The 12,335-nt window shown below is 36.6% G+C and overlaps 1 protein-coding gene across 4 annotated transcripts in view; it reads right to left on the bottom strand.

The window, feature by feature from the left end:
* PLCE1 (phospholipase C epsilon 1) overlaps window positions 1–12,335 on the bottom strand; it is a 372,466-nt gene that overhangs the window by 45,844 nt on the left and 314,287 nt on the right. For all 4 annotated transcript variants that reach the window (XM_069099269.1, XM_069099271.1, XM_069099270.1 and 1 more), the window contains exons 21-23: window positions 10,115–10,236; window positions 6,689–6,806; window positions 51–182 (exon numbers count right to left, since the gene is read on the bottom strand). In XM_069099269.1, the coding sequence (XP_068955370.1) occupies window positions 51–182; window positions 6,689–6,806; window positions 10,115–10,236 (372 nt within the window). The remainder of the gene's footprint in view (window positions 1–50; window positions 183–6,688; window positions 6,807–10,114; window positions 10,237–12,335) is intronic.

The raw sequence follows: 12,335 nt of genomic DNA, 5'->3' as shown, positions 1-12,335 counted from the left end.
CATCCAACATACAGAATTAAGCAAAGATATTGGTAAGAAGCTGACTTTACTTTTTCCAGATGTTTTGGTATATGCTGCTGTCTCCCCAGGGCTTAATCTGCCCGGATTGTTGCCAAAAATTGACTTCCTGCTTTTCCTTTCTTTTCCTCTGCTCGAGCCAGATGGGTTTAAAGTTGACAATCCTGTTCCCATAAAATTAAAATAAATAAGCCAAAAACTGCAAGCAAAGGAACTCAACATTTTCCATCACCGTTGATGTTTATTTTTAATCACTACTACTCCCTTGTAATATAATGCGTAGGGCCTACTAACATTTTATTTTTTAGTAGCCTTACTAACAATACTGATTCCAATTACATAAGATAGCTTTTGCCTTGATTAAAAAAAAATTTGAAAGAAACTACATGGTCACTAGAGAATGGTCACAAATACTATTTAAGCTAATATCAAAATAATATACCAACAGTAGTCTAATAGAAAAAAGATGTACAGAGAGCTTTTATTTGGGGATCATTATCAAATGAATGGATTACTTTATGTTACTGTTTTTTTCCTACCTCTTTCTAGCATAATTACCTTGTTTGATATCACAGACCCTCAGTAAGAATGGCCCTTATTTGGTCTGGACCCAAACCAGAACGTCCTCTATACCATGCCTGACAAGAGGTCATCCAGCCTTTGTTTGACGATATCCAATGTGGAGGATCCCATTACCTCTGGGAGACAGCCCCTTCTACTTCTGGGCAACTCTCATTGTTAGGAAGTTTTTCTTCATACTGAGCATAACACTGCTTTTTTGCAACTTCTACTCATTGCTCCCAATTCTGCCCTTTGGGCTCTAGAACAAGTTTAATTCCTTCCTTCAAATGACAGCATTTTGACACTATCATTCCTACCCCCATCCCCCACCCCCAGCTTTCTCTTAGCCAGGTTAAACACCACCACTATATTGTCATATGCTTCCTGGTTATTTCAGGTGACCTGGGAATATCTTTGCCCCAAGTAGCTCCATTAAAATTCCATTACTGGAAATCTATTCCTTAAAATTAAATCTTTTTTTTTTTTTTTTTAAAGCAATTGGGGTTAAGTAACTTGCTCAAGGTTACACGGCTAGTTATTTCTGGGTGTGGTGCTAAGTATCTGAGCCCGGATTTGATCCCAGGTCATCCCGACACTGGGGCCAGTGCTCTTACTCACTGTGCTACCTGGCCTCCCCCAAATTAAATCTCTTTGAATGATATTCTTTTAAAATGAAAACAGAGCATGCATTTGGGAGTACCATGAATTCTTCACTGTGAATGAGTTTGTTTTTTTTTCTTTATGATAACAAAATCAAGATGAAATAGATATTGTTTTTCTTTTGAGGGGCCAGGGCATTATAGTATGAGCAATGAAAGGGCAGAAAAAGGAAAGGAAAGAGGAGGTGGAATCTGATGAAGACAATCTTTTCACAAAAGTTTTCAGTGATTTATTTAAGTGGCTGATCAGAGATTTGAACCAACGATACTGGTAGCGTGATGAATGAGTTTGTCAAAAATTATTCTTTTGGTACATTTCTTCACATCAGTGTTCTGATAAATTTGTACATACTAATACAGACGGTCTAATGCTTTTATTTTTATTCATTAAATAGTTACTAATACTGCTAGGCAGAAAAGGTCATCTTTCTTGAGAGGGAAAAGTTTTCTAGAAGACAGTACAAATGACACAACCAAATTCCCTAATTAATAGTGAGGTTTTTTTTATAAGTATACCTTGTTTTATACAATAGATTATCTCTAAAAATTGTGTGTATCAGATTTTTGTGAACCAAGTCTTATTTTCCTGCCACATGCAAAAAATATGATGATTTTCATACCATAGAAAACAATGGTAACTTTAAAATTTCAGACTTTTTTTTTTGTCACCGAGTGTACCTAAAAAGGTATGTCACAAGCTCTCATCACTATATATCCCATTTACTCTTTCAGGTCTTTTTCTGCAACCTCAGTTGTCAGAAATGTTCTTAAATTTGTCAAGACCATACTCCTTTTCTGATACTACTGGGTATCTTCATTTAAGGCTGACATCTAGTTGGCCTTGTCTCCTAACAAAAGTAACATCCACAAGGATGCCAGGGTGATTATTGTCTCCTGATGGCTGGGGTAGGTCTGGCTCATCTGTCTGGCTACAACACCCAGGAGAGGAGAACACAAAGAAAAGGGTCAAGGACAACTACTTTTACTTCTTTCAGACAAACTGGCTTGTCAGCTCTAAGGTCTAAGAATGCAGTGTAGCACAATCTTGATCCAACAGCCCTGATAGTATATCCTTGTGATTCAAATGGCTCATTAAAAAACCATTAGTCTGCCAACAAAGCATGGTTTTTTACTGCTGTAGGATTTCTGGGCTGCCAAGAAAATTAATGTTTATGCTGAAAGAATGGACTAAAACTTAAAATGAATAAGCCACGATATCCTTTTAAATGACATAACTGGAGCCCTGGAGCCACAGGGATACTGCAGGAGGCACATCAATCAGACTATAATGGGCTTGTCTCCAACATAAGTACACCCCTCCCTTCACCCATCATCACTCAATATACCCGACTCTCTCCCCTCCACTGCTAGGTTCTGGTAGCCGAGTCCTTCAGGACAGTAACTGTCTAGTCATGACCCAGGTACAGTCGTACACATACACAGGCGAGATTCTATTCTCCTCCCGTCTCCCAGATTACTCTGTAGATGTGGGGAGAACCACAGGTAGGAAAGTGAGATAGACTGGGTCAGACATGGCATGCATGGAGTGGGATCCACATTTCATTTGCTCTTATCATGTTATCTTTGCCCTCAGACCCATTCCTCTTGTGCTCTGTGGAGGGCAGCACTATCCTCCGAGTCACTCAGCTCACAACCTTCATGTCATCCTCAGCTTCTCATTCTTACTCACTCATATAAATCAGGACCCAAGTCTTGCTGTTTCTGGCTCAACAACATCTCTTGCATATGAGTCCTCCTCTCTACTCACACAGCCACCACCCTAATTTAAGCTGTTATGACTTCTCACCTTGGCTTCAGTAATAGACTTCCAGTCTCCTTCCCTTAAGTCTTTTTTTTTTTTCTCCAGTACATCCTTCACAAAACTGCCAAAGAAATCTGCCTGAGGTGCAGAACTTCTATCACTTCTCTTCTCCATAAACTCTAGTGACTCCCTATTGAATCTAGGCTCAAATTTGCATCTTTATCTCCTTATTTTAAAAAATTCCAATTTTATTGGGAGGAGAAAGGGAGAGATAGAATGGGGTAAATTATCTCACATAAAAGAAACAAGGAAAAGGTTTCACAATGGAGGGAAAGAGGGGGAGGTAAGAGAGAATGAGTGAACCTTACTCTCATCAGATTTGGCTTAAGGAGGGAATAACATACACACTAAATCGGGTATCTTAACCTACAGGAAAGTAACGGGGTGGGGGGGATAAGGTAGGGAATAATAAAAGGGAGGGCAGATTGGGGGAGAGGGTAGTCAGAAGCAAACACTTTTTTGAAAAGGGACAGGGTCAAAGGAGAAAATAGAATAAGTGGGGGGGCAGGATAGGATGGAGGGAAATATAGTTAGTCTTTCACAACATAACTATTATGGAAGTGTTTTGCATAACTATACACGTATAACCTTTATTGAATTACTTGCCTCTCAATGAGGGTGGGTGGGTAAGGAAGAAGGTAGAGAATTTGTAACTCAAAGTTTTAAAAACAAATGTTAAAAATTGTTTTTACATGCAACTGTGAAATAAGATATACAGGCAATGGGGTAGAGAAATCTATCTTGCCCTACAAGAAAATAAAGGGGAAGAGGATAAGAGGGGTGGTGTGATAGAAGGGAGGGCAGACTGAGAGAAGGGGTAATCAGAATGCATGCCATATTGGGGTGGGGGGAAAGGAGAGATGGGGAGAAAATTTGGAACTCAAAATCTTATGGAAATGAAAGTTGAAAACTAAAAATAAATTAATTAATAAAATTTCTAATTTTATACAGGTTTTATAATATATATATAATACTTAGTATAGTGGTACATAAGTATACTTTACAAATATACACATATTTGAAGTATATGCTCAAAATTATTTTTATTAATAAGGATGCTTAATAAAAATATTTAGAGATCCTTACAGAAGGAAATTTGGAGAAGTCAGAGAATTTTTAAAGGATAAGGCAAGCAAGTAAAAATAATTATTGTTATTGGGGGACAGTGAGGAGACCTGTCTGACGAGCAACTGTAGAGATTGGGGTTTAGTTGTAAACAAGGTAGAAGAGATGGGGCAGGGCCCTTTCAAGAATGATATGAAAGTGGAACAGAGGGGTTTAGATTTAGTGGAGCAGTAGAGAAGAATCTTGAATACAAAAGATTAAGAAAGAGCATTACAAAATGTAAAATGAATCATTTTGATTACATAAAATTAAAGTTTTTGAACAAACAAAACTAATATGATCAAAATTAGAAGGAAAACAGAAAATGGGAAAAAATTATAGCAAGTGTCTCTCATAAAGGCCTAATTTCACAAACATATAGAGAACTAAGACAAATTTATAAGAATACAATTTATAAGAATAAGAATTCCCAGTTGATAAATTCTCAGAAGATATTAACAGGCAGTTTTCAGATAAAGAGATCAAAGCTATCTATAACCACATAAATCATCAGTATTTCTATACATTACCAACAAAGTCTAGCAGGGAGAGATAATAGAAATTTCATTTAAAATTACTACAGACAATATAAAATATTTGGAAGACTACCAGCCAAGACTAACCTAGGAACTCTATGAACATAATTATAAAACACTTTTCACACAAATACATATCTAAACAAGTGGAAATACATCAGTTGCTCATGGGTAAGCCACAATATAATAAAAATGACAATTCTACCTAAATTAATTTGTTTATCCAGTGCTATACAAATAAAACTACCAAAAATTATTTTATAGAGCTAGAAAAACTAATAACAAGATTCATCTGGAAGTATAAAAGGTCAAGAATATCAAGGGAATCAATGAAAAAAAATGTGAAGAAAGGTAGCTAGCAGTACCAGATTTCAAACTGTATTACAAAGTGGTAATCATCAAAACAATCTGGTACTGGATAAGAAACAGGGTGGTGGATCAGTGGAATAGATTAGGTACACAATACATGGTAGTAAATGATCATAATAATCTAGTGTTTGAGGAACCCAAAGATCCAAGCTTTTGGGACAAGAACTCATTATTTGACAAAAATTTCTGGGGAAAAAGAGAAAGCAGTTTGGCAGAAACTAGATGTAGGCCAACATTTCAAACCATATACTAAGAAAAGGCCAAAAATAGGTATATGATTTAGATATAAAGGATGGTATCATAAGCAAATTAGGAAGACATGAAAAATTTCCTGTCACAACTATGGATAAGGGAAGAATTTATGTCCATACAAGAGAGAGAGGATCAGAGGATACAAGATGGATAATTTTCATTACGTTAAATTAAAAAATGTTTGCACAAACAAAACCAATGCAACCAAAATTAGAAGGAAAGCAAGAAACTAGGAAAAATTTTTATAGCCAGTTTCTCTAATAAAAGCCTCATTTCTCAAATATAAAGAGAACTGAGTTAAATCTATAACAATACAAGTCATTCTCCAATTGATAAATGGTCAAAGGGTATGAACAGGCAGTTTTCAGACAAAACAATCAAAACTATCTGTTGTCATATGAAAACATGTTCTAAAACATTATTGGTTAGAGAAATGCAAATTAAAACAACTCTGAGGTACTACCTCACATCCGTAAGACTGGTTAATATGACAGAAAAGGAAAATGACAAATATTAGAGGAGATGTGGAAAAACTGGAACACAAATGCACTGCTGGTGGAGTTGTGAACTGATCTAACCATTCTAGAGGACAATTTGGAACTATGTCCAAAGGGCTATAAAACTGGGCATACCCTTTGATTCAGCAATACTACTACTAGGTTTGTATGTCAAAGAGATCAAAGGAAAACGAAAAGGACCTATATGTACAAAAATATTTATTTAGTAATATTTAGCTTTGTACTATGTACATAGTTCATTGCACTATGATCAACAGTGATCCAAGTTCTGATCCATTTCTGATCAATGCAATGATCCAAGACAATTCTTAAAGACTTACGATGAAAAATGCTATCTGCCTTCAGAGAAAGAACTGACTGAGTCTGAATGCAGATTGAAGTATAATTTTTTCATTTTCTTCTTGTCCTTTTTTTTGCAACAAGGCTAATATGGACACATGTTTTGTATGATGTCACACGTACAACTGATATAATTTCTTGCTTTCAAAATGGGAAAGGGATGGTTGGGAGGTAAAGAATTTGGAACTTAGAAAGAAAAAGAATGTCAAAATAAATGAATTAATTAAAAAACAAAACAAAACAAACAAAAAATAAAAGAAACTACATCAGTCAGAAAAACTTTACCTCCTTGCCAAGTAGAAGAGGGAATATTGCTTTAATATGTTGGAAAATTATGAGCAGTGTCAACTCACAAAACATAAAGGAGCAGTGGAGGGTAAAACAAATTTATAGAAAGCTTGTGGAGAAACTCAATTAAGCCAGATCATATAAGGATGAAAACAAAAGGACAATTAAAAAAAATAATTTAGCTTCTTAAAGGAATAGAATAGGAAGATTAGTTAGTCTTACCTGGAAATTTTACAGCTTGGCAGTAGATGACAAGGTCAGAAAGCTCTGGGGCTATTTGTCTACTCTCTTTTTTATTCTGTGGAAGATAAAATTCTTCACCCAGTTCCATGTCATAAACCTGTTAAATGATAAAGTAGCAGAATTTTACATGGTAGGTCTTGAAAGTACTATGTCACCCCTTTCTCTCTCTCTCTTTTTGTGCAATTCAAAATTTCAAATGACTAGAACATTCCGATTTTTAATAAGAAAACCATCAGCAAGTCTACAGTATTATTAAGCCTCTTATTCATGTCAGGTAACTGGATAAGTGGGGTGTCCTATATTCTCACAGTATAGGATCTATGGTGGAGTAAGATAGTACAGTATCATCAGGAATTGTCTCAGGCACTAGCCAGGGGCACTGGCAAAAAAGACTGTTTTAGACTGACATCTTTTTGGAATATTCAATTCATTCTGTTGCCTGATGTAACCAAATATTACAAATTAGTTTTGAACAATAGGATCTTGCTTCAAGAACCCAGGCTAAGACTCAGGCTGACTCTATGCTTGCCGTAAGGATCTCATCTACAGGGAAAGTTGCTGGTAAAAGACTCAATTTCCCTTCTTCCCTTGTACTTGAAAGAGAACTGATGCCACCATCTGCCATCCACAGGACTCTTGGATATAGAAACCTAAATCTGGTAATGAAGAAAACTCAGTTGCCTCAGGAAAAACCATCCCACTTCCCTGATGCCACTACCAATTCTCTTATCCATCTTATTCCTAATGAATTTCAGTCCTGCCTTCCTTTTTCATTGTTCCCTCCGTTCTCTTCTATCAAAAACCTGCCTTCATCTTAGACCTCTTCCTCTTGTGTTCCTTCCAAGAACTGAGCACTCACTGAGAATTGGTTTGCCTTGAAGACTCCAATCTATAGCCATTCTCTTCAGTCCTGGATACACCTTCTCTCATCATACACCTCCCCCTCCCTCTACTGGGCCAGAAGTAGGTATGCTCCCAACTTTCAACCACAACTTCTAGAACCCCCCCCCCTCCCCATCTCTTCTGGATTCTCATTTGAGAATGATTTTATCCCAATTCTAGTAACTGTTCTACTATAATAGCCTCCTGGTCATTCTCCCTTCATTCTTACCCAACTTCCCCTATACAAAGGGCTTTCAGTACAAATGCTGTACCTAGTACATTCTGCCTAGTTCATCTATCTCCTCCTCTCCCGTGACCTTCACTGTTTATTCCATAGGCTCTGCTTCACTATCCCCCATAACTGCTCTACTTATATGAAGAAAAACTCAAATTCCTCTAACCATAATCCCTTCTCATTCCATCTCTCGCTGTACTGCATTCCCCCTGGATCTATCCTTTGGTTTTACTAGGACCTCTAGTTTTCCTCCTTCTGTGTTCTCTCAGGCTATCGGCCCTGTTCTGGCTTTGCTTTCCTCCCATCTCATCTTTACTTCATAATTAACTACATCAGCTTCACATTGTCCTCATTCTTGAATCACCTCATGCTCATACCTTGCCAAACCTCCATTTAGGAAGTTTTTCCTAACCTCCTCCTTCTCCACATATTTCTCACACATCCTCATGGATTAGAGATTTAACTGACACCTTTTCCTTGGTTCCATAGGAAGATGTACTTCACATTATTCCATTTTCCCAAATGACTTTTTAAACTGTCAGCACACATTGCTTTTCTCAATATTTCATTTCTCTTTTACACCTGGCTCTTAAAGCAACAGCAACAGTATGTACATATAGTCATTGTGAACTATTCATATGAATGAACATTCAAAACAGATGTTATACTACACATGTATAACCTATATTGAATTGTTTTTCTTCTCAGTGGGGGTGGGTAAAAGAGGGAAGGAGGGAGAGAATCTGGAACTCAAAGTTTAAAAAATAAATGTTAAAAATTGTTTTTATATGCAACTGGGAAATAAGATATATGGGCCATGGGGTATAGAAATCCATCTTGCCCTACAAGAAAGTAAGGGGGGATGGGGAAGGGATATAAGAGAGGGCAGATTGGGGGAAGGGGTATTCAGTATGCTTGCCATCTTGGGGGAGAGGGGTAGGGGAAAGACAGGGAGAAAATCTGTAACTCAAAATCTTGTGGAAACGCATGCTGAAAACTAAAAAATAAATAAATAGATTCAAAATAGATGTTATACTAGAAATGAGCTAAACCATGAATACATTAGATTTTCTGGAGCCATTCCAGATAGGGGAAATGAAGCAAAAAGAGAAACCAGCTCCCAGGATCAAAACTGGTTCTGGTGAACCCAGATATGTACAATAATGTCTGTCTAACCATGTCACTCTCTTGCTCAAGAAGCTCAAATAGCTCCTAATTATCTCTAGTGTAAAATACAAACTCCTTTGCTTCTCATTTAAAGCCTTCCACAATTTTGTTCCAGCTTACCTTTCCAGGTTTATCACATATTATTCCTTTCACATCCTTTGTCATCACGCTTAAGTTTGTTTACCTGGTGTCCCTTAAAAGAGAACATTCTGCCTCTAGTCTCTGGGCTTTGCACAGCTAGTCTCCCACGGCTAGAATTCTCTCCCTTCTCGCCTGTACTTCCTGGCTTCCTTCCAACCAGGTTCTAGTACCATCTCCTTCAGGAGTACTTTTCTGATCCCAGGAGTTGCTAGTGTCTCACCTCTCCCTCCACACAAATTATTGTGTATGTACTTAGTATTTAGTTTTGGCTTGCACATATTTGTATACAAATGTCTTTCCCTCTGTAGCAGCAAGCGCCCCCACATACCCAGGGTGGCTGCCAACACAGGTTCTTAGATCTGCTTTTCTAAAGGAAAGCAACTCAAAATTGGTTAACAGGCTTACTTTAATCAATCAAACATGTATAGTTTACCTAGTTCAGGGGAAAAAGGTCAGTACCTTGAACTTCAGAGTATACAGAGGTTACAAGCAGAAGTTACAAGAGAGAGAAACATTTCAGCAAACAGGCTTCCAAACTGTCTAACCATTACATACATCCATACCTAATCACAGTCACCAGAGAGGGAAGCATCAATATCTGGGTTTTCAAAGTCGGGGGACTCTCAACAGCTGCCCAGAGTCTCACCTGGTCAAATCACACAACACTTCTCAAAGGGTGTCCCAAAACAAAGCCTTACAACAGAGTTTATATAGCCTTCTCCTGGCTCAGAGAATGTAGCAACATTCTTGACCCACTGGGCTCCAAGTGCACTTAAACCTTTCAAAAGGCCTAGGGGTAGGGAAGATCTTTAAATCTGATTCCCATTACACCCTCTAGTAGAACATAAACCCTTTAGGGCATGGGCTGCTTCATTTATATTTATAATCCGAAACCTAAGCGATGTTGCCTAACATAAGCAACAACTAATTAAATCTTGTTTTATGCCAATTTGTGGCTGAAGAGAAAATATGTATCCTACCTTTCCTTTGTTGCAAACAGAGCTGTCAGTTTTCTTTATCCTCTTGGGAATTTCTTCATTGTACTCAAACTGTAGTTTGTCGCTAGTTGACTTACTTTCAGGTCGGTCATCCAGGATGTTGTCTGCAAATGAGTAAAAATACCTTCAGTGAATATAACAAAACTAAAATTACAGATCCACTGTAGATCTTACTCTATGTCAGAGAGGAAAAACGCTCAATATCTGAAAATACTTTCATGTTTGACTTGTCTCTTCATGATATAAAAATATTCCAGAAAACAAATAGGACTGAATAAGTTTTTTTCACTGAGGTTTTTTTTGTTATTGGGTTTTTTTTTTGTTATTTTTTTTGCCTTTTGGAGGGCAATTGGGGTTAAGTAATTTGCCCAAGTTTAGACGGCTGGTTTTTTTTGTGTGGGTGTTAAGTGTCTGAGGCCAGAACCGAACTCGGGTCCTCCTGACTCCAGGGCTGGCGCTTTACTCACTGCACCACTTAGCCGCCCCTTTCACTGAGGTTTTAAAATTTTTTTTGGACCTTACCTTTGATTTCATTGAAATAGGGAACTCCCAGTAAGGAAACTTCCTCTACCAATGCAGATCAATATGGGCTCTGCAGCTATAATGTCTTAAAGAGAGTTGCCTGGGGCACTTAGAAGTTAAATGACTTCCTAGGGTCACTTAGCTCCTATGTTTCAGAGGCAGAATTTGAACTCTTTTCTTCCTGACTTTAAGACCAGCTTTTTAATCACTTGTACAACTCTGCTCTTCTTCACTGAGTTTATTGATTACTTTAAGAAATTGATGGATGTTGGAAGTTGTTTTGTTGTCACATAGAAGTGTCCTAACCTTTATAACAAGATGAAAAGTATCAATGATATATTGTATAAAATGACTGACCACACTGGTTATGTAATCAAATACTAGTATATCAGAATATAAATTATGTTCTAATCCACCTCATTTAATGTAGCTACTTAGCTTCAAGAATGTCAAAACCAGGAAAAAATATAGAAATTTGGAAAATGTCCCAACATCTCATTGTTAATTGAGAGACAAAGATGAGTAGCTCCACAATCATAAAAATTTGTAGTGTTAACAATCAGCAGATTGAAAAAAATGTGATAGATACTCTTGCATTTTAATTACTTAAAAATTATGTTCCCTATGCAAAGGCAACAACAACAGCTTTAATGACAAATTCGTATTTTATACTATAGATCTGTTAACATCTAGTTCATGTTTTACTATTCTGGTCCATATATACATAGACCAAAATATCCTCATACCAAAATCAGTGCCATGAAGGCTACTAAATACTAAAAGAAATACAGAAATTATTGTCCAATACTTATTTGCAGAGGTACGACAATTTCATGCTAAGCAATATTAAGCAGTTTAAAATACAATGCTGAAATTCATGCAGTTAAAATGATCAATTCAAATGGCCTTTACCTTCCTGACTGTTAGGAGCAGGAGAAGCATTAAGGATATCTGCTATAGAAAAACAGAGTCAGACAGAGGATAAAAAGTAAAGAAAATTAAGACATAAAGCCAGAGAAATTAAACTGAAGCGCTTAGGAGAGTTTAAACAACAAGAATAGCATAGAATAAAAAGTAACAAAAGAAATGAGGAATACTTTATAACTTCAAAATTCCTGTATGACATTGCAAAGATTAGCAATAACTAAAGTATTTTCCATGATAATTAATAATCCATTATATAATAATAAGGCCTACTGGCATGTTTTATTTACTATAAACTACTGTTTCATTTCAAACACGCAGAAACAGATTAATTTCACCAGAAGAAGATAGTATCTTTATATGCTGTACGAATTTATATTATGGCCTGGGATAAAATCCGTGTCAAAATGATCTGGCCTAGACTATCTAGGAGCTGGAAAAATCTAAATTCTCAGTTTATGTAGGCCAGATTACTATTACCTAATTGTCTTCTAGATTAGTAACAAATAAATTATCCTTTTTAAACTTTTTAATCTTGCTGTCTATTTTTTCCCTGACTTGTTTTATTGCTATTATTGGTGCTGCATATTTACCTCTCTCTGCAAACTTCTTTCCCTATTTTTTTCTCTTTGTAGTTTTCTCTCTCAGCAATTACCCATCTTTTGATCATATAATCTAAGGGACGAAAAGGAATTTGGAGATAATCTAGTCCAACTACTTCATTTTACAAATAAAAAAGTGAGTTCAAAGACATAAA

This window comes from Petaurus breviceps, unplaced genomic scaffold (assembly GCF_028583685.1).
Source record: "Petaurus breviceps papuanus isolate PSGF00001 unplaced genomic scaffold, PetGlider_PUasm1.0 37, whole genome shotgun sequence".
In the NCBI taxonomy this organism is placed as follows: Eukaryota; Metazoa; Chordata; class Mammalia; order Diprotodontia; family Petauridae; genus Petaurus; species Petaurus breviceps.
This window is presented reverse-complemented; position numbering and strand designations above follow the sequence as displayed.